General features: G+C 35.0%; 2 protein-coding genes across 2 annotated transcripts; both read right to left on the bottom strand.

The window, feature by feature from the left end:
• Positions 1-1,214: 1,214 nt before the first annotated feature.
• On the bottom strand, positions 1,215-13,684 carry LOC132169713 (putative cysteine-rich receptor-like protein kinase 9). The gene is made up of 5 exons (XM_059580700.1): positions 13,144-13,684; positions 12,916-13,038; positions 4,828-4,898; positions 1,587-1,688; positions 1,215-1,478 (listed from the first exon to the last, which is right to left on the bottom strand). The coding sequence occupies exons 1-5, from the start codon at positions 13,682-13,684 to the stop codon at positions 1,215-1,217; spliced, it is 1,101 nt and encodes a 366-aa protein (XP_059436683.1).
• A 4,988-nt stretch (positions 13,685-18,672) lies between these two features.
• On the bottom strand, positions 18,673-22,892 carry LOC132172285 (polygalacturonase QRT3). Its single transcript, XM_059583758.1, has 3 exons — positions 22,502-22,892; positions 22,202-22,429; positions 18,673-19,727 (listed from the first exon to the last, which is right to left on the bottom strand). The coding sequence occupies exons 1-3, from the start codon at positions 22,661-22,663 to the stop codon at positions 18,681-18,683; spliced, it is 1,437 nt and encodes a 478-aa protein (XP_059439741.1). The 5' UTR covers positions 22,664-22,892; the 3' UTR covers positions 18,673-18,680.
• Between the last annotated feature and the right edge of the window lie 1,929 nt (positions 22,893-24,821).

Below are 24,821 nucleotides of genomic sequence, written 5' to 3' on the forward strand. Positions count from 1 at the left end.
CTTTTTTTTTTCTTCATAATTTGTTTAATTTTAAGGGTATTTTATGTAAATTTTGTTTTTAAACTTTGCGTATTTTCTTCATTTCAAATTTTGTAACGGGGGGATGGAAAAGTGGTCGGTTCATGGGGCTATATTGATGGAGAGTAGTTGTAACTCCCCACCCCATTAACACACAATATTGTCCGCTTTGACTCTCTCAGACCAGATTTCTTAGGAGATTACCAATCCTAGTACTACTATCGCAAAAACACGCTTAACTGCAGAGTTCTGATGAGATCATGACTATCACAGCTGTAAAACGCGTTGTTGTCATTAAAGGTGTAAGTATATATTTAAGTACATCCTCATCTCCATACTCAAGCAATGTGGGACGCCACAATCACCTTCTCTTAGGACCCAGCATCCTCCCTGGCGACCCTCATGGGATTAGCCCATTCTTGGCGTCCCAGCGAGTGCCTACTAGCGACCTTCATGAGTTTGTGCACGCTCCCCCTATCTCAGACTAGGCAATAGCTCTAATACCATTTATAACGACCTAGGGAAAAGCGTTTGCCACATCTGCGCTATTACTTTAAATTGATTAATCATTTTAGAGTAATAGCGCAGATGTAACTAGCGCTATATAACACTCCTGCTCTAAGTGGTATGATACTTTCCGCTTTGGGTCAGGCCCGCATGGTTTTATTATTGGGTTTACCCCCAAAAGGCCTCATACCATTTAGAGAGAGTATATTCCATATAAACACATCATCTTTTTCATGCCAAGGCAATGTGAGACGTCACAATCACCCCCTCTTAGGACCCAGCGTCCTCACTAGCGACCCTCATGGGCTTGTGCACGCTCCCCCCATCTCAAGCTGGGCTATGGCTCTGATACTATTTGTAACGACTTAGGAAAAAGCGCTAGCCACATATGCGCTATTACCCCAAAAAGACTAGTCAATTTGGAGTTTCCCTAGAATTCATTATAGAGCCCAGTTTCACCTAGTAACTAAGCAATGTGGGACTTAACACTCATGACTATCTTTATAAACCATCTATTCTATGTGGGCTTCTTCTTATCTTCCCAATATGGAACCCGGGTGTTACAGTACTAGTTAATGAGGGAAAAACAAATTTGTGTATTTTTAAAATAAGTTGATAAACTTGACATGAAATACTGAACTTATATGTTAACCTAATATGTTTTTCACTTAAAAAAAAAAAAAAAAAACCTATGTAGGAGGGTCTCTACGGACTTGGAGTTGTGAGAGGAGAAACTCAATTTGCTGCTCCAACTGTCTCTGCTTGGCTTCCATTTCTTGCTGCAGCTGTGTTTGCTGTCTCTTCAAGGAGCTCACTTCCTCTTCAATGGAGCTTATTTTCTCTCGCTGTCTGTTGGCCTCTCTCTCTGCCTCCTCATACCTCAGCTTATACTCATCCAACTCGCTAGTGGATGAGGATCCATCAAGGATAGGTTGAGATATAGCCTCTTGGATCTTCAATTGGACCAACAAAATAACAATTTATTGCATAATTTGTATAGTTAAATTAAAAAGGTAAATAAAGATTTAACATATAATTATTATTTTGTAGAAATTGCTTACCTCATTTTCTTGATTAAGGGGAGGGACGAAAGATCCATCTTTCTTCTTGCTTGAGCTATAGAATATCATGGTACTGAGCTTCTTCCTAATCTGACTGTACCTCTATATCATTTTGAACACAATTAAAAAATATGACATACTGTATGTAAACAAATAGTTGAGAAAATATGAACTTATATACCAATACATACTATGTCAGGGAAAGTACATTTATCCCCTATAATTATCAACAAATTTGCTATTTCATCCAAATCTTTCAATTTTTGCAATGTCTTCCCGCTCCCCAATCTATCATTGGGGTTACAATGTCCCACTTCCATGCCAAAAATGACAAAAATAATTTTGATAAAAAATCTAGAAAAAAAAATATGATATTTTCCTTTTATATTTTTATGAATTTTTAGCTTATATATATATATATATATATATATTCTCTTCTTTATTTTTTTAATCAATGCTATTTTTGTCACATTAGCTCATGGAAGGGAAACATTGCAACCTCAATGGTAGATTAGGGAAGACATTTCAAAAATTGAAACATTAAGGTAGACATTGCAAATTTGTTGGTAGTTAGAGTTGGTAAATGTAGTTTCCCTACTATTTCATTCTAAACGTTAATGATTTTAAACCCACTAATTAATTGATTTACCTTTAACTTGTCCTTATTTTGGCATTTTGGTTACGCTTATCCTACTAATAAATATTAGATTGTTATGGTAATATCCCGTTCTAAACTAGAATTAAGAACCCCTTAACGAAAGCATGAGAGATAAATAATAATTAAACAATAGTTAAGATAGAAATTAGGAAAAATTAGACTTGAAAAGACACTTAGAGAAACTTGTCCAAGACCATACTAATGGTGGAAAGAAACCATTTGAACGACATGCGCAGGAAGCCACATAGGATAAAGAGAAACCCTACCATTGGAACGGTGTGGCAATAAGCGATGTAGGATGGAATGGAAACGCTACCATTCGAACAATATAAAGTAATCGTTCAAACAATATGTGCGGGAACCTAATTAAGTAGGATAGATTACAAAGCTGTACCATTCGAACGACTCGTGACTACTCTAATGATGACAGGCTGCTTGCAATTTAGATAAGTCCAAAACATGCCTATGAGATGTGTTTGGCTCAGCATCAACCACCTCAGACTTCTGTGTCTTTAGCCAACTTGACTGCATATACTCCTGGTCGTGGCAGAAGAGGTCGTTTTTCTTCATCTGGTTGTGGAGGTCAGTTTGGTGGCAGTGGATACTCCTCTCATGGAAGAGGCCATGGCTACTCCTCTCGAGGCAAAGGTCGTGGTAATTATTTTTCTGTCACATCCGAGGGTTCTCGTCTCACTTGCCAAGTGTGCAACAAGCACAACCTTATGGCAATAAATTGCTACAATCATTTTAACCATGCATTTCAGCATGAATCTAATGCCTCGCCCTAGACTCTGTATTCCTCTTCAAATCTTGTTCCGGATGAAAATTGATATGTGGAATATTTTAATTAAATGGGTAGTAAATGATGAAGTCAAGGTTCGAACTCAGAACTCTTATCTTTGATACTATGTTAAATCACCACTTGTTTCAAAAGCTTAAACTGATAGAAAAAGATAAATTTAATCATTTAGTCAACACTTTAACACTCAATCTCACGTCTCTAAAGGGAAACCTAAGCACATGTCCGTTAGAGAATTCATATATTGCTATCATTGTTGGGGAGATAAATGGTTTGGGAGTTTTTACTTAAAATACATTAATATGTACATTTGAACACAACTCTAGCCCAAAAGCCTAAGCTAATGGGTTTAGGTTCACTTAAGTATATTAAGTACTATTTTTCTTTACATTTTCTCACTGTGAGACTCAACACTCACAAGTGCACACACAACAATCTCCCTCTCACTTATGAGTTTCTTCCACATTGACCCAACTCTCCCCATTCGTCAATCTTTTTACATTTTTAAGAGTGTTCCGTGTCAAGAGTTGACCCGAGGCCCATAGAGTGCAACTCCCAAACCATACATGTCCAGACACTCGTTCCAAGAAGCTAATTATGACTTTGATACCACTTGGTAGGGAGATAAACAGTTTAAAAGTTTTTACCAATAGTACATTAATATACATATTTGAATATCACTCTAACCCAAAAAGCCGAAGCTAATGAGTTTTGATCAACTTAGGTATATTAACCACTCTCTTTCATTATACTTTCTCAATGTGGGATTCCACACTTATAAGTACACTCACAAAAATCACCCCGTAGCAAAGGGGCGAGGTGTAACGACCCAAAGAAAGCACTAATCACATCTACTTTATCATCTAAAAATGACTAATCAATTTGAAAGTTTTCCTAAAATCAATCATAAAGCTCAATTTCACTATTAAAAGTTGACGCAGATAATAATGCATCAGAGTTGACTCTAATCTGTTATATATGTTCTTTTTTTTTTTCAGAAAAAGGTCGACGTTCAAGTGTTATTATTAGCTTTTTCATTTGTCATTGTAAATGGGAACATGTTTTCACAAATAGCTATTCGTGTGCGGGAAAAATTTTCTATCAGGTTTTAGCAACAACATATCCAAGTTGATTTTTTTGTCGGCGCAGATACTATTTTTATTTTTTAATATTAACAATGACTACGAGTCACTTATTAGCGACGACTTTTAGGTCACCGCTAATAATGTCATCGCTTATGACACAATTTCTTGTAATATTTGTACTTCATGGGTGTGTTTGCCAATGGCCCTGGAACGGTACTGTTCCAGGGCCTCCCTCAATCCCAAAAAAAAAAAAAAAATTCACCTCAAAATTAATCCCAACATCTCTACTTTTTATATCACATCAATCATTTTTATTATTATTATTTAAATAAAAAAATCACTACAAAATAAATTTTTTACATTTTTCCATATAAAATATATTTTTTCACTTTTCTCCACAAAACATTTTCACTAAAACCATTCAAACACTTCTTCCCAAAAAAAAGTCTACAGTACCGGCCCTGGAACAGTACCGTTCCAGGGCCCTTGACAAACAGGGCCCATAGGGCCATTCCTCCTTAAACGACGTCAAAAAGAGAACTAAAGAAACGTATGCTTCAACAACATTTGGTAATAAAAAACAATAACGTTTAGTTTGATTAAATCTGGACCCTTAAATTTTTTTACAGAAGATGTGTTGTAATTAAAGCTACAGCATATAAGCATATGTAAGTCCGATTCAAAATTATATTCACTTACCTCGTAAACAACACCATGTCCACGCCCATTCTTTTTTGCTTCTAATTCCGTGCTTGTAATTTCATTTATAGCTTCACACGAGAAACAAGTCAACTCTAATTAATCAATCAACTAAGTTAAATGAATATAAGAGGAGTTATATATTTTAAAATATGTGCATACAACAACAGCACTAGTGGACTCTATAATACTAGAGACTGAAAATAAACTTTTTTTCTAAATACCAAATGACACCTCATGTATAGAAATGCAACAAATTTTTGTTTGTTTTACTGGGAGTCACTTCTTGACAGAACTTTGATTCAATCCTACTTGATGGGAGCTAAATATCCTCTCATATTGAACTGTTTGACACATTAAGTGAATTTGAGGTGGTTCAGCCTTAGAGGTCTACAATGTATGAAATAGCCGAAAGCAAAAGTGTGTACATTTTTATTATATTCAACTATATGAAATTGTTTAGTACTTATAGTTTCGGTTCTATCTTTAGAGAGAGATCCTCCTCATTCTCTCTAAAAAAAGTAAGGGTTTTCCATTTTTTGTGAGGCATTTCCTCCACCTCCGGTGGTTTTCTAAGGGAGGAGGGATTGATCTCTTCCCCTCTCACGTCCCTTTCCTCATTTCTTCCTTCCTTGTTATTTTTCTATTGCCTTCCATTGTTTTCTCATTTGTTGATGTTTTTATTTTATCCAAATAACACCGTTGCAGCGCTCATGGCCGAATGCCCCATGTCGCCGCGTTGCTCTCCATCATAGTCCCGCTCCTCCTCACCGGTTGTTTCATGGTTCTGTAGAGGTTCACAAATCTGGCTTTTTCAAGGTCGGATTTGTAAACCTCCATCAGCCCTGCCCTCAGGCGCGCCCCATCACAATGCTTTTGTGCCTCCCACGCTTCTCACTGCTCTCGTCTGTGTGACCATTCAGCCACCATGCGCCAAGGCATGGCCCTTACACACCTGCACGTGGATCTCACTCGCCATAGAGTGTTATCCATGCACCAGCACATGGACTCCCCGCACCTACTCGCGGCGTCTCCCGTTCATTTCTCCACTGACCTCCTTCATCATTGCAGCTATTTAATGGTGTTTTATTGTATTTATGTTGTTTCTTTCGTGTTTTGATGCTTTCGTTTTTTTAGGGTTATTGTCTTCTAGTTTTTATGTGGTTTAATCTAGTCAAGGAGACTTTTGTAGCTGACATTCGTTTCTCATTGACAGATCCCATTCGGTTCTCGACTGTACCTCCCCCTCCAACTACCACTTCACGGTAATTGTTGCCATTACCTCGTAAAGCTCCTCATCATGCCATTTTTTCATATGTCCCGGCTTGTTTATAATTCTTTTGGAATCATTAATGGATCCATTGACTATTGTTTGCTTCTTTATTGCCTTTACCAATTGGGCTTTGTTGTTAAGGAATCCACCCCTTCATGGGTTTTTGATCCCATGTAATCTTTTCACATTATTGAATTTTAAAAAATAAAAAAATAAAAAATAAAACCTTTATAAAATTGTTTTACAGTTTGGTAGACATTCAAAAAAAATAAGGTCAGGTAGAAAATTGTATTTAAAATACCTTCTATAAGGTAAGGTAGACATTCTATAAAATTGTATTTATAGAGAAGCTAAGGTGTGGTAGATAAGGTAAGGTAGAAAATTTATGATAGACATTCAAAAAAATTAAAACAAAGCTTAAAATGAAAAATACCTTAACATAAATTTTTTTTAAAAAAAAAATCTAATATTGAAAATATTCTAGCAGTTATATTCTGATAAATATTAGACAAAATTATATTCATAAAATAAGGCTGGCTTGTTGAGTTCGGGTCAAACCCTTTGATTCACCCACCCATTAAAGGTCAACCTTGACACGATCAATTTAAATAAGCGAGTAACACAACACGACCTATTTGGCCTGTTTTACAAACAAGTCATGTTGGGTTGACCCAACCCAACCCGCATAACCTATTTAATAAACAGGTCGTGTTGGGTTGACCTAAACAAATAAACAAATAGGGGTGTAAACGAGCTGAGCTTGGACGAGCTTTCCTTGTCTGAGCTCGAGCTCGAGCTTGACACGAGTCTAAAATTGGTGTTCGAGCTCGGCTCGTTCAAGTTTGTGTCGAGCTCGAGTAATTTGGCTTAAATCAAAGCACTCCATAACAAAACCCGTTGATACCTATTGAACACCCACAAAGGGATATCCAAACCAAAACTCAACCTTAAACAAAATCCTACAAATTCATATGATGTTTACAATCAAACCTTAATGGGTAAGACAAAACTGTAAGGAGAAGCTTGGATTGTTAGCTCTTTTGCTCCCAATGGCCGGAACTTCTTCATCCTCCAAGTCGTGCGTCCCTCATTAGGTTCACTTCTCTCTCGGTAGTTCTCTCTCCTCTACATCTCTCTCTCTCTCTCTCTCTCTCTCTCCGTCGTCATCTCTCTCTGTTGTATGTCGACAAGCATGAAGTGGAGGAGAGTTTGGCCGTTCTGGGTTGAAGATTAAAGGGAGGAGGTGTAAAAGATGAGAAATAGAGAATAGAGATTTGAGATTTGAGAACAAAGGGCTCAGCTCTTAGAGCATTCCCAGCAGCTACCCAACCATTTTCCCTATATTTAAAGATCCAAACTACTTTTTACTTCCTTATCTAAAAAAACTCCACAATAGCTTCCCTTTACCATTCCCTATATCATTAAAATATTATTTTCATTTTCATTAAAATAATATTTTCTTTTATTCTAAATTTTTTTTTCTTTTTCTTTTCATTTCTCTCTCATCTCCGTCTTCTTCACTCTGTTTCCTTCTTTTCTTTCCCCCAAGCCACACCTCTCTGCCTTTCTCTATCTCACTCTCTGCCTCACTTTCCCCCCAGCAGGTTCTCGCTCACGAATACAGACAGGGAGAGAACAGGGGAGAGAGAGAGTGATGCAGAGAGAGCTGGGAGAGGGATGGAGAGAGATGGTGAGAGAGAGATAGCACAGCAGAAGGCCACGGCGAAGCCGTGAGTGGCTGGACAGCGGCTTATGGTCTCAGAATCATTCCTTGGGTAAAATTCTCCTTCTTTTAGTTATGGGTATTTGATTGTGATCGGGTTGATTCTCTAGGTATTCAATTTGGGTAATCAATTGTGTTGTTGAGGATTTTTGATTGTCTTGAGTGGCTGGTTGGGTGTTGAGTTTCGGTTCTAATTGAGGTGTTCTTAGAATCTGTTTTGAGATGGTTTAGCCGAATGGATCAAGAGTTTCTTGAGTTTTGGTTGAGTTGCTGAGTTCTGGAACGATTTAAGTTCTTTGGGGAAGATTGATTTTGTGGGTTTTATTTGTTGTTTAATTTTGGGTGTAAATCCTTTGAGTGGCCATGAGAGTGAAGATGGAGTATTGAAGATGAGGTGCAGAAGAAGAAGAGGGTGGAGAAAATGGCTTGCAGAAGAAGAAGAGGGCAGCTTGCAGAAGAAGAAGAGGGCGGAGAAGAATGGAGAAAAATAATGGGCGTGAAAAGATGTGAGAGGAGAGAGATTTTTTTTTTTTTATGATTATAATAGGGCAATGGATCGCTACAGTTGAACCCAAAACATTGGGTTCAACTGTAGCGGCTGATGGTTTAATGAACCATATAGGGAATCTGCTGTGGGACGTTTTTTGCGATTTTTTAGTCATATTCCCTAAATTTAGGGAACAGACTCCCTTATAGGGAATCTGTTGGAAATGCTCTTAGGGTTATGACCCAACGTGATCCACGTGACTGTGGATAAGATTTTATTTTTTAAAAAGCCCTCTAACTTTCAAAATCGCATTACTACCCTAATTTACCTTATTTCTTTCTTTCCAATTGTTATTTAAGCCCTTCTATTTATTTTAACTATAACTTATCCTTACAATTAATAATTTGTTACTTAATTTATACTATATATATATATATATATATATATATGTTCACGAGCCTAACCGAGTCAAGTTGAGCTTGTATCGTTAATATTCGAGCCAAAATTTGTGTTTACGAACGACTAATTTAATAATTGAGTCGAGCTTATACAAGCCGATCTCGATATTGGACTTGTGTCCAAAACTCCAATTGAATGAATAGTGTTTTGGTTAGAACAAAAAACATATCCAATTATTCTCTCATGGAATATATATATGTGATTGTGTATTGCCCAATTATATGCATGTGAGATCTCTAAGATACATTGTATTTGAGTAATGGTGTGAGTATCACAGAAAATCATACTCAAAGATCCTTACAACTTATAAAACTTGTTGCTCGTAGTCATAAGTAGAATTGAGAATTCCATCTAAACTACAACATGTTAAACCTCAAGTTGCTTATCTTGGTCATGAGAAGTAGGGAGGCTTCAAGTTAATATGTTGGGGTATTGCAAGGTTGTGTCATACACCGAATAGGACCACTTGAGTCATCAATTATATATACTATCATAACAATTGATGTACGTGCACAACATTTTAACATTTACTCTAAATCCTAAGAAGTTCGTGAACTCATATATTATGATCTTAGTGTCCCACATAGCTTAAGTTTAATCTTAATCATGTGTATATAAGCTTTTGGGTACCCTTCCCTTGCAAGCCAATTTTCAAGGGTGAGTTATACCCAAAGTTTTTATCATTTGATATCAGAGCTAACCACCATGTCGAGAGGTTCAAGTCACAGAGAGGGCTACCTATGGGCTATAAAATACTGATAGGTGAGTGGAGCCGCCAAAAGAGAAAGGGCTACCATCGGGTCAGTGTCAATAGAGTGGGCCGTCGTAGACGTTGACCACAGAAGCGTGGTAGTATGTTACGATCCTAGTGTCCCACATGGCTTAAGTCTAATCTTAACCATGTGTATATAAGCTCTTGGGCACCCTTCCCTTGCAAGCCGGTTTTCAAGGGCGAGTTCTACCCAAGGTTTGTATCATCATATGTGAGGTGTTGATTACTTAGATGTATCTAAGAGTGGGACTTATCGCCAGTCAATAGTACTCAGTACGTTGGATAACCACATATAACATTGTAGGAACATCGACTTCAAGAAGGAAACCAAATCCCTTGTGAGAGAACAAAGTGATAAGGAATACTTCTCTTGTTTTAGATTTAATGGTAAATATTAACTAAAAAGCTTAAGCCCAAGTGTTTTCAGTAGGTACACTCAAAACTTATACATATAAAAGGTGAGATGTATTCTCATAATGTACATAAGGATAATCATGAATTTAAATTAGTGACTCATAGAAAAGAGATAGTGAACAAAATAACAGAAAGACTTTGGTTCAACTACAGAATGATTCTATGGAGCGGTAACATGCAATAAGAATGTCATAAGAATTAATTGATTAAATCAAAGATAATCATCAGAGTGCAGTCACAATTTTTTAGTAGAATTAATTGTGGTTAAATAGTGTCATGTGATATAATCACAAACCTATTAAGCTAATAATATTTTTCCTTAGGTCTCTCTTTGAGCTGATATAAATTGACTAGAAAATTATATTGTTCCTCAGTTATTTATTTACTTTATTGGGATGTTTTATTTTAATAAAACATAGGTAGGGGTGTAAACAAGCCAAGCTTGAGCAAGTTTCCCTTGTTCAGGCTTGGCTCGTTTAAATTTTACTCGAGCTCGAGCCGAGCTCAAGGGTAAGCCAAAAAAAATTGAGCTCAAGCCCATAATAAGTCAAGCCGAGCTAGCTCGCGAGCTGGCTTTTATATTTAATTTTTTTAAAAAAAAAAAAAAATTAACTTCAAGTACTCTTAAACAGCTTAAGAAGCCAACTTGCGTATAAACATTTGCTTAGCCTGGCTAGTCGAGTATGGAGCCTGAGTCAATACAATAAGGTACTTAGTTTCAAAGAGAGAGGATATGCATCCTTTTATAGATAAGCAAACTTGGGGATTGGTGTTTTCTTAGCAATGTAGGACAACTTAACAGGTTGTATTCAGACTGGATTGTGACAACGCTCCCTACAAAAAAAATATTTTTTCAACGTCTCTCTCTTAATCTCCCTCACCAGTTATAGCGCATCTTCCACCTAAACTCTCATTTCCTACTCTCTCACTCTCGCTCACCAGATAGGTAGTGATAGTTTTTTGGTCTGTTTGATTCTTCAATAGTTTCTGCCTTTCGCAATCTTCCTCAATAGTTTTTGCTCGATTCTTCTTTCTTTTGTTTGAGTCTGCTCTAATTGAATCAGGGTCTTTTTAATGATTGCTCTCTCTCTCTCTCTCTCTGATCACAAATGGTCTAGAATTTTTCATTTTCTAACGCTTAAATATAAATGCAATTTTAAGATTATAATTAATTATGTGTTACTTAGTTTATATATATATAGACACACGCACACACGAGCTTATACGAGCTTACTCACGAGCCTAACCGAGTCGAACCGAACTTGCTTCGTTTAATATTCGAGTCAGGATTTGTGTTCACGAAGCATTTCATTTAATAATCGAGTCGAGCACGAGCCGATCTTGAGCGAGCGGCTTGCTCACTTAACACCCCTAAATATAGGCTAAAATATTTATTTAATCTTGTTGATTATTTAGAGAAATTGGATTTGGGAATTAAATAGAGCATTTGGCTCATAATTTAATTCATGCAGGCTCAGAAATTAAAATAAGACTTGGGCTTATAATTCTAATTCTTTAAGCTTGTAAAATGACTTTGGGCTTTTTAGAATTAATTCCAAATTGCTAAAGTTAAATGAAATGAGAATTGGGCTTGAGAATAAAACGCAAGCCCAAGTGCTAAACCAAGTGGGAGTGAGAGTGGGCTAGGGCTTCTGGCCCTAGCCTAGGCGCATGAGGAGAATCTTTTCTCCCCATGGCCGTGTATATGGAGGGGCAATGGTGGTCTTTTGAACCCCCTTGTCCGACTTCTATAAGGACAGGGATCTCTAATCCCAGTTCCACATGGTTTAAAATTCCTTCTTCTCTAGAAATCCCAGTATTATAAATATAGGAGCAATTGAGAAGCAAAAACACACACCCTGGTCTAAAGCTTGTGAATTTTTGTGAAAAAAAACAAAAAAAAACAAAAACAAAAAACAAAAAACAAAAAACAAAAACACAACACAACACAACTTTACTCTCCCACAAGAGTGTATGCAAGGCCACTAGAGAGTTTTCTCCCCCCAAAGTTTTGCTTATAGTTTTATCTTGTTCTTGAGAAAACTTTGTGAGCCCACACTCATAGTCATATTCGGTCATCAAAGAGAAGGTCTAATGGGGCGATCTTCTCCCCAATTGTTTGAAGATTTTGAAGTTCTTGATCAACTCTCAAGTCTTCAAAAAATTTTCGTGAATATGATGAAGAATATAAAGAGGTTCTTCAAGTTCATGATACGAAGGCGAGATGAGTATGGACCAATACTTGAAGTTTGCAAGCATGTTGAAACTTCAACTACTTAGTCCAGCACAAACCGAAGAATCGATTGATACTTCTACGCCCCAATGCGTAGGAGAGGCTGAATCTTCATGTAAGTAATTATAACTCATATGTTTGCTTTAGATCCAAAGATGTTTGTCTTGATGGTAAAATGTTTCGGCGATCATTTTTATTACACTGCGTAAAAAGAAAATTTTTGAAGTTTACTTTTACAAACATACGATCCCAACACTTGAATTCACTCACCTATATATATATATATATATAAGTGTGCTCACAAACCTAACCGAGTCAAGCCGAGCTTGTATCGTTAATATTCGATTTGAGCACGAGTCGAACTTATACGAGCCGATCTCGAGTTCGCTCACTTACACCCCCTATAAACGTAAGTATACGGGTCAAACAGATTGATTCGTTTATTAAACAATTTAGTTTGGGTCAACCAAAATTGACCCCAATTACCAGATTATCCCAAATCGATCATAACCCTCTAGTTCGTGTCATATTGATGAATTGTGTTAAAACTTGTTAGCCTAACTCATAATGTAAGTGAGTAATCTTATCCCAAAAATTGTGAGTGTTACCTATGAAAGCATATGAGTCACTTTTATTTGTTCGCATTGTCTGAATTTGTTATTACTTTTGTGATATACGCAAAGCCTAACATTTTGAGTAACAAATAACAAAACCAAAATTCACTTACTTTCATCGTTCTTCCTTAGCCCCTTCACGCTTACATAGATGCCCGTGGAGATGATTAGTACCACGGAAGCAACAGCTACCACAAACTTATTGATGATCACGAAAATTAAAGATCTATCGTGCGCTGCAAAAACCATAACCCTGTCTCATTAGAACATTCCAAGGGTTGTGTCTTAGAAGAAATAACCTTAAAAGCATGGATAACTTATAATTATTAAGGAACATGTACCTTCTCTGTTATTTGCATTGGTCGATGTTCTTGGTGACGCAGCAGTTGTAAGGTTATAGAACGGGTAGACCTCAAACCTGGTATTACAGGCCGACATGTTATACAGGTTCGACCTAAAGAATTTCTGACTAGTTTTCTCGGCGCCACGAATGGAGCGATTTGAGTAGCGCAGCATACATTCGTCGTACCATCCAATTGCCTCCTTTTGCTGGGGACAGCGCTCGGTGAGAAGCAACTTAGCGTCGTTGAGGAAACCACGGCAAGCATGTGGGTTAACATCTCCTCTACAAAACCCATTTGCGTATACTTGGTCGGAGTTTTGGCCGTCATCGTAATGGGAGACCCCACAGTCAACTTCGGTGGTGGTGGGGAGGGAGAAGAGGGGGTCACTGAAGTTTGCCTCGTAGCTGCTATTACCGGCGCTGTTTCCACCCTTGTCGTGTATACAAAAGTAATAAAGGAAGTCCGGTCGCGCGACAGCTTGGGCGGTGAGTATAAAAATGGAAGATAGGAGGAAAAGTAGTGATGTTGAGGAAACCATTGCCTTGTGTTGCTTCTTTACTCTTGGTTCAACAATGGCGAGCGTGTTTAACTAGCTAGACGGTGACCTATTGTCAATGCATGTGGTCAAGGGGAAAATTACTAAGAACTTGGCATTCAGAGTGCCAATTTGACAATCCAATGTGAAACTTCCATGATTCCATCCCTCGCGAGGAAATTGCCAAGAACTAGGTATGCAGAGTGCTAATTTGACAATTCAATGTGAAACTTCCATGATTCCATCCCTCGCGAGGAACTTGCCAAGAACTGGGCAGAGTGACACCTCAATAATGGTAGTCTTCCCTCACTGTGGTAAAAGACCAGTTTGTCCTAGAGCAGCCCAATTTGTTGCCTTGAATAAGAAGATTCTTATTGGCTCACCAAATTTTACTTATTAAAATAACCAAAAATATATATATATTTTTTTTTAATTTTAACAATTCACTATTTTGGAGCACCCCCAAGAGCCTTACTTTTTTCACAATCCACTTTTACTATTCTATTTAAATATTTTTTTTCAAAGATTTATTTATTCTTTTTTTATTATTAAAGGATGAGAGAGAAACATGCATAAAAGAGAAAAGGAGAAGAGAGAAACTATTTTTTATTCAATTGGTGAGTGAATAGTACTTGAATACTGTTCACTCATCATTTTATTTATCATTTTATTTTGGTTAAAATAGTAGGTCTGAAAAGTGAAGATTTAAACCACTTTTACTAAATTGCTTCACCAAAATAACCAAAAAATAAAAAAAGGTTTTGGTGAGACTGCTATGAGTGTTTTAAGATCAAGTGCATTTGAAAGTGTGATCTCGCATAGAAAAGTATGTTTTAAACCAAAACGTAAAAAGTGTGCTATTTGTGAGTGCATTTTTTTAAATTTACGGTTTAAAAACATGAAAAAACAAAAAAAACAAAAAATAAAAACAAAACAAAACAAAACAAAACAAAAAATAAAATAAAATAAAACAAAAAACTGTGTTTAATATGTTTACAAAACGCGTGCAATGAGGTGTTTTTTTTAAAAAAAAAAGTAAAACTAAGATTTTAAAGCAGAAACTGTAATTTTGCCAAATGCTTAACTGCATTTTAAAAATTATGTTTTCAAATTACATGTTTTAAAAATTATGGTTAACTTTTCCTGAATTTTCACACGTTATGAGAAGACTCCCCAAAAAGTTTAAAAACTCTTAATTTCACCTCTAAAACTTTTACTTTGATGCAATCTACCACGTCCGTTAGGATTTGGTGTTAAATCTTAACGGATGCTATGAAATTACCAAAATACCCTCAATTTTTCTTTTCTTTTTTTTTTAAATTTTTAATGTGAAATTAATGATAAATTTGATATTTTATAAAAATTTCAGAAATATAAAGGTAATTCCATCTATTTTAACATTTGTTTAACGTCAAACCATGAGAAATTTGGTAAATTGCATCAAATTAAAAGTTTTAATCATTAAAATTGAGAGTTTTTAAACTTAAAAAATGTCTGAAAACGTATAGAAGTTATGGAGCTTTGATGAAATTTTCCCTTAAAAATTACTATTTTTCAATTACACTTTTCCTCGGCTATCTTTTTCTCCAATGGCCCACCGGGATTCCTCTCAAATCGACTACTATTTAATTTCAAACCACCGAAATCTTTAACTGTTCTTCTTCATTTGGATTGGTCCTTTAGCTCATTTCCAATCGTATCGTATTCTACGGATATATTCATCTTTGTCTGATTTTATAGTTCGGGTTTCTGCCATTTTGTTCATTGATCTTCATGAATGTTATTTGCTCAAGGAAAAAAGTAAAAAAAAAAAAAAAAAAACTATAGTACTACCTCACGTGTCACTCTTCATTTAAAGTACACAAAGATAATCTTAAATTAAATGTAATATTTAAAGCTGTTAAACTAGGAACAAGATTCTCTCCAATCCATTTTGGATTGGAGAATATTCAGTTAATCGTCAAAATCTTTTTAGGCCATAAATAGGATATCTGTCCTATTAATAAAAAAAATATATATATATTATATATGTTTTAAAAATAATAAATAAAAAATTAAGAGGTGGCTGATCACCTCATTGGGAGTAGCTGAAGACACCCCCATGGCCCTTGGGGGTGGTGGGCCGACCCCAAAGGGCAGCCAAAAGATTTGGCACTTGGGGGTGAAAGCGGCCACTAGACCATTAACAGGGATTGTGGAAAACCACCCAGACCATGGAAGCCCTTGGAGTGGCCCAAAGGAAGCCACTACAGTAGCCACTTGAGAGGTGGATAAATGCATCCTAGGAGTGCCAAATTTTTTTTTTTTTTGTTTGGGCCCTTGGGGGTGAATTGGCCACCCCCAAGGGCCAAAGCCACCTCAGCTCCAATTGGGGTGGCCTTAATTTTTTATTATTTTTTTAAAAAATTATTATTTTGTTTTTTTAATTATTTTTAAAATATATATGATATATATATTTTATTTATTAATGAGACATATCCCATTTATGGCCTCAGGACTTTCTAAAAAGATCCTAACCATTAACTAGATATCCTCCAATCCAAAATGGATTAAAGAGGATCCGGATCTACTAAACTAGGGATAATTAAGACATAATAACCATCATCCCTATTCTGAATTTTTTACTTTCTTTTCCTTTTTTTTTTTTTTTTTTTTTTTTTTTTTAAAGGATTCTTTATCTTATACAGTATATTTTTTCATCTTGGGTTAGTGTGGAATAGGAACAATATTGCAACCTTGTTAGCATATTATAACTTATAGGGGAAACTTCACTTTGCCCCCATGAACTTTCACCCGATTTTATAAATCTCCCATGAACTTTCAAATCTCTTATTTTGGACCCATGAACTTTCAATTACTTTCACTTAAAACTCTTCCGTTAATTTTAGCCATTAAAAATACAAAAAAAAAAAAAAAAAAAAAAAAAAAAAGACCAAAATGTCCTTGCTTTTCATTTTTAAAAAATATATAAAAACGTTTTGGAAGTTGAAATTTTATACAAAAGTCAGCGATATAAATGTCATGTAATGTTTAAAATCTGACGGAATGGCTCACATTAAGAGTAATTGAAAGTTCAAGGGTCCAAAATGAGAGATTTGAAAGTTCATGGGGGGTTTGTAAAATCAAGTGGAAGTTCAGGAGGTGAAAGTGAAGTTTCCCCTAACTTATAAGTAGAGTAAGTCAATCAAATTAAAAGATTAAGAAAATATTGCAAATTGAGTGGTAGATTATAAGTGAGATGAATGTAATTTCTCCAATCCATGATAATATTGTTAATTTTTTTGTTCACAATAATGAAGTATTGGACTAGGGTCTGTTTGGGTGTGTGTTTAATACTCAAAAAGTCTGTTTGAAAAAAAAAAAAAAAACCATGTTTGAAGTAAAATCAATTGAAAGCGCTTTTTTTTTTTTTTTTTTTTTTGAACGAATTATCTCTTCATTGATATAATATTCAAATGGAGCAAAATACTCAGTAAAATGTCAAAGATACAATTTGAAATCTTCACAACTTAAATTTAAGGAAAACTTCAGTAAGCCCCCCGAACTTTCAGCCGAATTGACAAACACCTCCATGTACTTCAAAATCTCTCACTTTACTCCCCTGAACTTTTAATTTCTATCATTTTTCCCCCCCTCTGTTAGTTTTCACCGTTAAACAGATATTTTGTGCCCATTATACCCTCAACCAAAGTTACATCATTTTGGGTTCCAAAACTACATCACCACCCAACCCAAAACGATGTCATTTTGAGCGTAATTTAAAAAAAAAAAAAAAAAAAAAAAAAGAAGAGGAGGGAGATTGGGGAGTCCGAGGACTTGATGCGAGGGTGGTCCAGGCCACCCATAAAAAACCTGATCCCCTTCTTCTTTTTTCTTTTTTTGGCCTTTGACCACCATGGCCAAAATGGGGTGGTCAGCCACACTATTTATTAAAGGGGTAGCTAGTGCCACCCGATTCCACTCCTTTTTTAATATTTTGCTTTTCTTTTTTTCTTTTTTTTTTTTTAAAAAAAAAAAAAAAAATTAATGCATAAAACAACGTCGTTTTTGGCTGAGTGGGTGTTGTAATTTTAGGGCACAAAACAGTATAGTTTTGGGGTGAGGGTATAATGAGCATAAAAAATCAAACCGTTTGATTTTAACGTTAAAAACTAACAGAATGGTTCGAAGTGAGAGCAAACCAAAGTTTAGGGGGGATAAAGTGAGAGAGTTTGAAGTACATGGGGTGTTTGTCAAATCAGCTGGAAGTTCAGAGAAGCTTACTGAAGTTTTCTTCAAATATTATCTATGACATACACAATAGCCTCTGGCTCTTATAAGACAATGTCTACGAAAAGTCACCGTCTCAATCAGTTTCGGATCTACAGCAAATTTCAATGAAAAACATTTCTATCCGCAGTTAGGTCATTAATTCCTTAGCTTTTTTATTTCCGCTACTAGCTAGTGCTTTATCAATATTAATCTCCTTCGCTACCTCTACCATAGTGAAAATTCTTCTTTATGCCTAATAACTCTTCTGTCATCAATCTATGATTTGCTTACAAAAAAAGAACCATAAGAAAACAAAAGACCAACTAGAAATCAATTCCGTTATTCTTAAGGGTTTGTGAAAACAAAACTTAAGAAAACGAATAAAACTTCACCCCATAGATCGCTACTAATTGAAAGCGCTTTTAAAAGTCTAAAAAGCCTAAAAATTGTTAAAACATACTTTTAACAAAAGCTTAAAAATAAAGCATTTACCAAAAAGCGCTTCTTAATTTAAAAGCTCTATTTATCAAACACAATTTTAAACATGCTCTGAGCGGAAGAGCATGTGAAAATAGCCTAAAACTCTTTAAAACATACGAACTCTAATAAAAGAAAATTTTCTTTTCTTTTCTAAGCAATATAGAGGTAAAGGGAAAGGAAAACACTTGTTGAAAGAAATAAACAAAAAGCAGAACAAATTATATATCATAAAGATAATTTTTAAATATATGCAGCAAAACTTCAATGTTTATACGAGGATATTTTTCTCTCCAACTAAGCAATACTGGTCAACAATCATAGAAACAATGCCATTGACCTTCTTCTTACTCTCCACAACCACCACATTATCAGACACATCCGTCACTGCATGCGCTGTAAATTTATGCTTTTCTTGACTGTAAAACGAGTACTGCAAATGATTAATCTGGTTCGGAAACACCAACACCGACGAAAAATCGGCCACCCACTTCGTCCCATTTCCGGCCACCGTCAATTTTCCGACTGTCGATTTCAATCTCATCCCATTCACATTGTTCCGGTCAATCACCACTTGATCAATGTCGGTGAATTTCCCGTCTAACTTAATTATTGGAACCATATTTTCCGATTGCCCGCTAAACATGTTGTCCACTATATTTAAGCCGGAGATTTGACCGTTAACGGATTTCAAGACCACATTAGCATTTCCGAGGAAGAATCCGTTTGTAACATGAACTTGAACTGGGTCTTCCATAACTATGGCGGTGTAATCCAAGTAGCAATTGTCTATTCTAGTCTGCGAGCATCCGGCGAGTTTTAGCAGGATTCCGATCCCGCCAAAAAAGGTTGCTTTGTTGTAACAATGTACTCCGGTGAGCATGTTTGCCTGGCCTCTTAAAACGATGCCAATAGCTGCCGAGAAAATCGCAACGTCCGTCACAGCATTGTCGTTGCTAGCGAGATCGATGGCGGTGCCGGCGAAATTCTTCTCGTCTTGGGAGCCGCCGACGGTTGAGTGTTGTCCAAGAAAGCAGCTCGAGATGAAGGTTTCATGGCCTCTCTGTACGAGAATTCCCTGGGTTGTAAAGTGGAGGAAGAAGCAGTTGTTTATGCGAATTCTTGCAGAATCGACAATGAAAATCCCTCCTCCTCGGTAGGTTGAATCGAAGAGGATGTCCCGGAAGGTGATGTCCTCGTAGTGGTATCCGGCATTTTGGTAGTTTTGGTAGGATGTCGGAGAATCCGTTGACCATAGTTCGATGAGATGCCGATCACCGGGAAATGTGTCTGAGGCTCGCAAAGTCCCTCCTTGTACCTAATTATTAACCAAGCCAATGTTACTTAATTAATATTTATATAATTGCTATAAATAATATGGAAGTTAAAATCAGTTTTATTTATTTTATTTTATTTTAGACTCTAATAATAGGTCATAGAGAAAATATTTAAAAATAATATTATAAAAAATCTATTGGAAACCCTGTCAATAAAGATCCTTGAAATAGATATGAGTTACGTGCAATTAGCAATGAAGTAGATATGAGTTATTTTGCTTTCCCTTAATTTTTGAGCAACACTAGAAACTCAATTTTTATATGACGTGGAATGCTCATAAATCATTAGATCAATCTTTATTAAAAATTTTCTATAAATTTAATGATTTATTAACACTATGCATGTTTAAAAAAAAATAGTAATAATAATAATAATTAACACTATGCATCGGTCCAGTTATACAAAAAATTATATAAGAGTTGGATTCTTAAATTTACTCTTAATTTTTTGGTCAACAAATATAATACTAATCCCCATAATTAATAACGTCGTTATGTTTTCAGCAACTCTCTATAAATAAGAGCATCTTCAAAAGAATAGCTAAATTCTTAATAATAGTCAAATCTAACTATTATGGATGCTTTTTCGTCTCCAATAGAATAAGTAACTTAACTTTTTTTTCATCTAGTGTGAACAATAAGGACATCTCCAAGAGAATATGCAAATCTTTCATAATAATCAGATTTAACTATTATTTATTATAATTTTTTTTTCTTCTCTAGCAGATTAGTTATTTTGTAGTTTTTACTTTCTAAACTCTATAAATAATAAATAAGTTGATTAGCCTATTTATTATTTACACTATAAATTTTGTTTATTATTATTTTTTTCACTTTTTTTTTTTACTATCTCAACTTTTTATTTCACTCTCTCTTAAAAAAAATAACATTTAAAGAAAATAAATAGTATAATAAAAATTTTGTATTCAGACCACTCTAGACCTCTATTTTTAAAAAGAAAAAAACTTTCAAACCATCAAAAAAATGAATGTGCAAAAAGTTGTTGGGTCTCTCAATTTTGAAACTTTTGGTGTTTTTGAGGTAGTGGGTTGATGCAACTCGTGCATGTGGGCCTCTGCCACGTTGCCGTATTTCAGTGTGCTCAGTCTTTCATGCATTGAACGCCGGATCAACTGGATCCCTCTTTTTACCATTAAATTCCACCATTAATGCTTCTTTGATCTATCTATGCCTTCCAGGTCAAAACTTTCTGTCCTTTTCCACCCATTATTTACACTCCAACGACGCTCTAGATCCGGCTTACATTAATAACAGGATGTATGTTGTAGTTTAATCAACGGTTAAAATTAAATTTCTCAAAGTCTATTTTTATTTTCTCTCCTATTAAATGCTTATAAAAGTAAGTCAACTTTAAAATTCAATCTTGACCGTTGATTCAACTACTGTTATTTTAATAACAGCATGTAAGCCGGATCCCATCTGTAGAGTTCACCAAGAAGTGCATTTAGAGCAGTCGATGAATAGTTATGAGTAAGGGGCGTAGAGCTGACAATTTTGACACAACTCTGCAGACTCAACAAGTGCAAAAAATCACCGTAAAGAAATGAAAGAAATATGGGTGTGTTTGTTAAAGCCTTTTTCTTAGACATGACGTAAATTGATGTTAAAACAAAAGTAAAAAAGTGCAAAAAAAGTTTTATAAAAAAATGAAAATTTTTATTTCATAGTAATTTTTTTTATTGAATAGTAATAAAAAATTAATTATGTGATATAAAAAGTTAAAAAAATTTAAATATTTTTATGTTGATTTTTTTGAAGAAATCGTGTATCAATAGTAACAAATAAAAGAAAAACTTTGCCTAATAAAGCCATACGAAAAATAAAATGTGAGAGCAATTGCGAAAGCAAAGATAGAAAAAAGACACAAGAAATTTTGGAATGGCTCAATGTTATACCTATGTTCACTCGGACAACCGCTATAAATTGTCTTAAAGGCTACATTGTACACTCATCAATTGATTGAATTATCCTTATTTATAGGTAAACTCTAGGAGGTGAGAGAATACAATTTGGTAGTATAAGTCCTTGATATAAAATATTTTAGTATAAACTTAATACGAAAACAATTATTTTGTATATTCTAAGAAAATTTGTAGCCCCTTCTTCCTAAAAATACCTAAATCACATTCTGTCAAAAAAAAAAAAAAAACAGAGGAACAATATGGATATGCAGAGATCCAGAAATTAGAAAAAAGAAAAAAGACAAGTGAAAAGATAGGAAAGATGAGAAAAATAATATTTCGTAGAAAAGTTATATATATAATTTTTTTGGTGTATAAAATTGACATAACAAAAATAGAAATAGATTCTAAAAAAAATTTCTTGTACATAACTAAAAACAGTGTATTTACTCACAAAAAATAAATAATAAAAACAGAGTATTTGTGTTTATAATTAGAAAGAGAAAGAGAAAGAGAAAGAGAAAGAGAGTGACCAGAATATTGCCACCACCAGAGGAAGGGAACCTTATTGGTCTGCTGATTTTGTAGCTTCCACCTTGCAAATCAATCTCCACCCCGCCGAAGTCTCTGATCCCAGACAGCAATTCCAGCCCTGTTCGCAACTGGAAAGCATCACCCAAAGCCTGCAGAATTGCATCGCTGCTGTCTTTTTCCCCTGTTGGGTCTGCTCCGTACCCAATTGGATACAAAACTCTCCCATCCTATAAAACACATTCAAACCCTTGAAGAAACAAAAAACAAAAACAAAAGAACATGTCTCTTTAGTCTCTTACCTTTTTCTTGTCTGAAGTCAGGGGCGTTGGCAAAGATGATCCAGTAGGAGAAGAGGCTAATTTTTCTTTAAACTCTGACAGCTTTTTCTCAATGCTGTGGCCTGTAGCTTCTTCTACCAACAATAATACTAGGATGCTCAATGCTAAGACGGATTTTTTCATTCTTTTGGCACGCCGCTGTCTCTTTGGTCTGAGAATGGGGAGTTTTTTTGTGTCTCTGTTTCTCTGAAAGAGACAGAGAGACACAGAGAGACACAGAGAGAGAGAGAGAAGAAGAAGAGTTTAGTAGAAGAAGCTGCAGGGGATCCTGATTCCTGATCCTTGGTAGAACTGTATCTTCTGCCTCTTTTGAGCAACTGAATAGACTTGGTCCTGAAAGTTAACGACAAAGTTTTTCTCTGAATTTGGCTGGTTGAAATTTTTTTAACCAAGCGACATATGTTTTTTTGAATATATGAGATGTAAATATTTTTTTAATATTAAGAAAAAAATTGAAATAAATTTTAAGGTTAAATATTAAATTGGCCCTAGGATTTCAGCTCTTTATTTTTTGCCTCCCTAGAATTTTTTTTTTTTTTTTTGGCATGTCTGCACAAGAGGGGGAGGGGAATTCGAACTAGTGACCTCCACTTCATTAAGTGTGGTCCCAGTCGATTGAGCTACCTCTTGAGGATCCCTAAAATTTTATTTGGATTATAAGAGAATAATAACTTTTATAGAGTCTTAGCACAAACCAAGGAGTTTGTGCCCTCCAATAAGAATGCGACACATTAGCGTGGAATATTATAACAAAAATATGGTATTTCACCTAATCTTTTTTCTAGAATACCTAAAACAAAATACCTTCTAAAATAGTTTTTTTTTTCATATTTTTCTCCAAAACCACCCCAGCCACCAACTTGTTGCTGGAGACGCCACCGGCCGGTGCCTCTCTCTCACCGGTGGTAGTAGAGAAAAAATTTTTTCTCTGCTTCCTTTTTTTCTCTGTTGCCATTTTTCTCTATTGCCCGACAGCAGAGAAAAAAAATTTTCTCTGCTGCTGGGCAACAAAGAAAAAGAATGAAATAGAGGTAGGAAAATTCAAACTAGCTAATGACTTTCATTTCATTAGATGTGATTCATAACTAATTGAGCTATCCTTAAAACTTATATACTAACAAGTTAATAGAAAAAATAATAATAATAATAATAATCAGAACACAAAGGCTCCAATTGAAAATTTGAAATAAGATTAATCTACTTTGATAAATGTAAGCGCTAGTAGAAATTGGACCCACCAAAACAAAAGAAGGAAATTAAAAAGAAAAATAATAGAAAATGAAAATTGGAATAAATCTCTTTATATATATATATATATATATATATAGCACACTAAAAGATGCATACTTCAATTATAAATCAAAAGAAATTATTAGAATCTTCTGTTCTTGTTCTCATTCTCCCTGTTTACTGCAAATTAATATATATAACCTTTAGACACAAAAGTAAAATGCTGCAGAGATTGGACCCACTGCTCTTTTGGAAGTTGTGGTTTCGGTTTTTTTTTTTTTGGCATTTCGAGATTACTTTTTCAAACCTAAAAACTTTTGCACAACTAATAACCGATTTTGCTTTGAAAAAAAAACCTAATAACCGATTTTGACAGAAGTTAAAAAAAAAAAAATAGCCCTTATAAAATAGAGAAAAGCTAATGAGCATTTTCAAGTATCTATTTCTTAGCATTTTTGTTTATGTAACTTATTTAAAAAAAAAAAAAAAAAAAAAAAATTGCTAAAGAGATAGACACTTCAAAATATTGAGTAGCATTTCTTTATAAAATACAACAAGATAATTGTTATGATCAGCCATATGTCGCTGGTGTATTTAGTATTTGCCCATCTTCTATTCACCTCTAAAGAGAGTTTCCATAGAGAGATTCATGGTTTGGCGTCTTTGATTGGGCTTCTTATACTTGAGACCACGCCACATCAATTTTAGAAGGATAAGAAAGGGATAGAAATAGTGATCTATAGCATTACATATGTTCAATTTGAAAGTAATGCTATCCACTATATTTTTATTCATTTTGTTGATGTGACATGGCTTTTAATAAGGATTGATTGACAGAACATCAACAAAGTATAATGAAAAGATAATTTCTAACATTTTTGTTAATTTGAAAATGAGACAGACTGAAATGGATTTTGACAGTGGTAGAGAGAAATGCCACAAAGAACAGCCTTCTTTTCTTTTCTTTTTCCATGGTTAGTTGGTTTCCTGTTGTTTTTTTTTCCTAAGCCAATAAGAAAAAGTTACAAGATGGGGTATTTCTCATTATTGA

The sequence above is a fragment of the Corylus avellana genome, chromosome ca2 (assembly GCF_901000735.1).
Source record: "Corylus avellana chromosome ca2, CavTom2PMs-1.0".
NCBI lineage: Eukaryota > Viridiplantae > Streptophyta > Magnoliopsida > Fagales > Betulaceae > Corylus > Corylus avellana.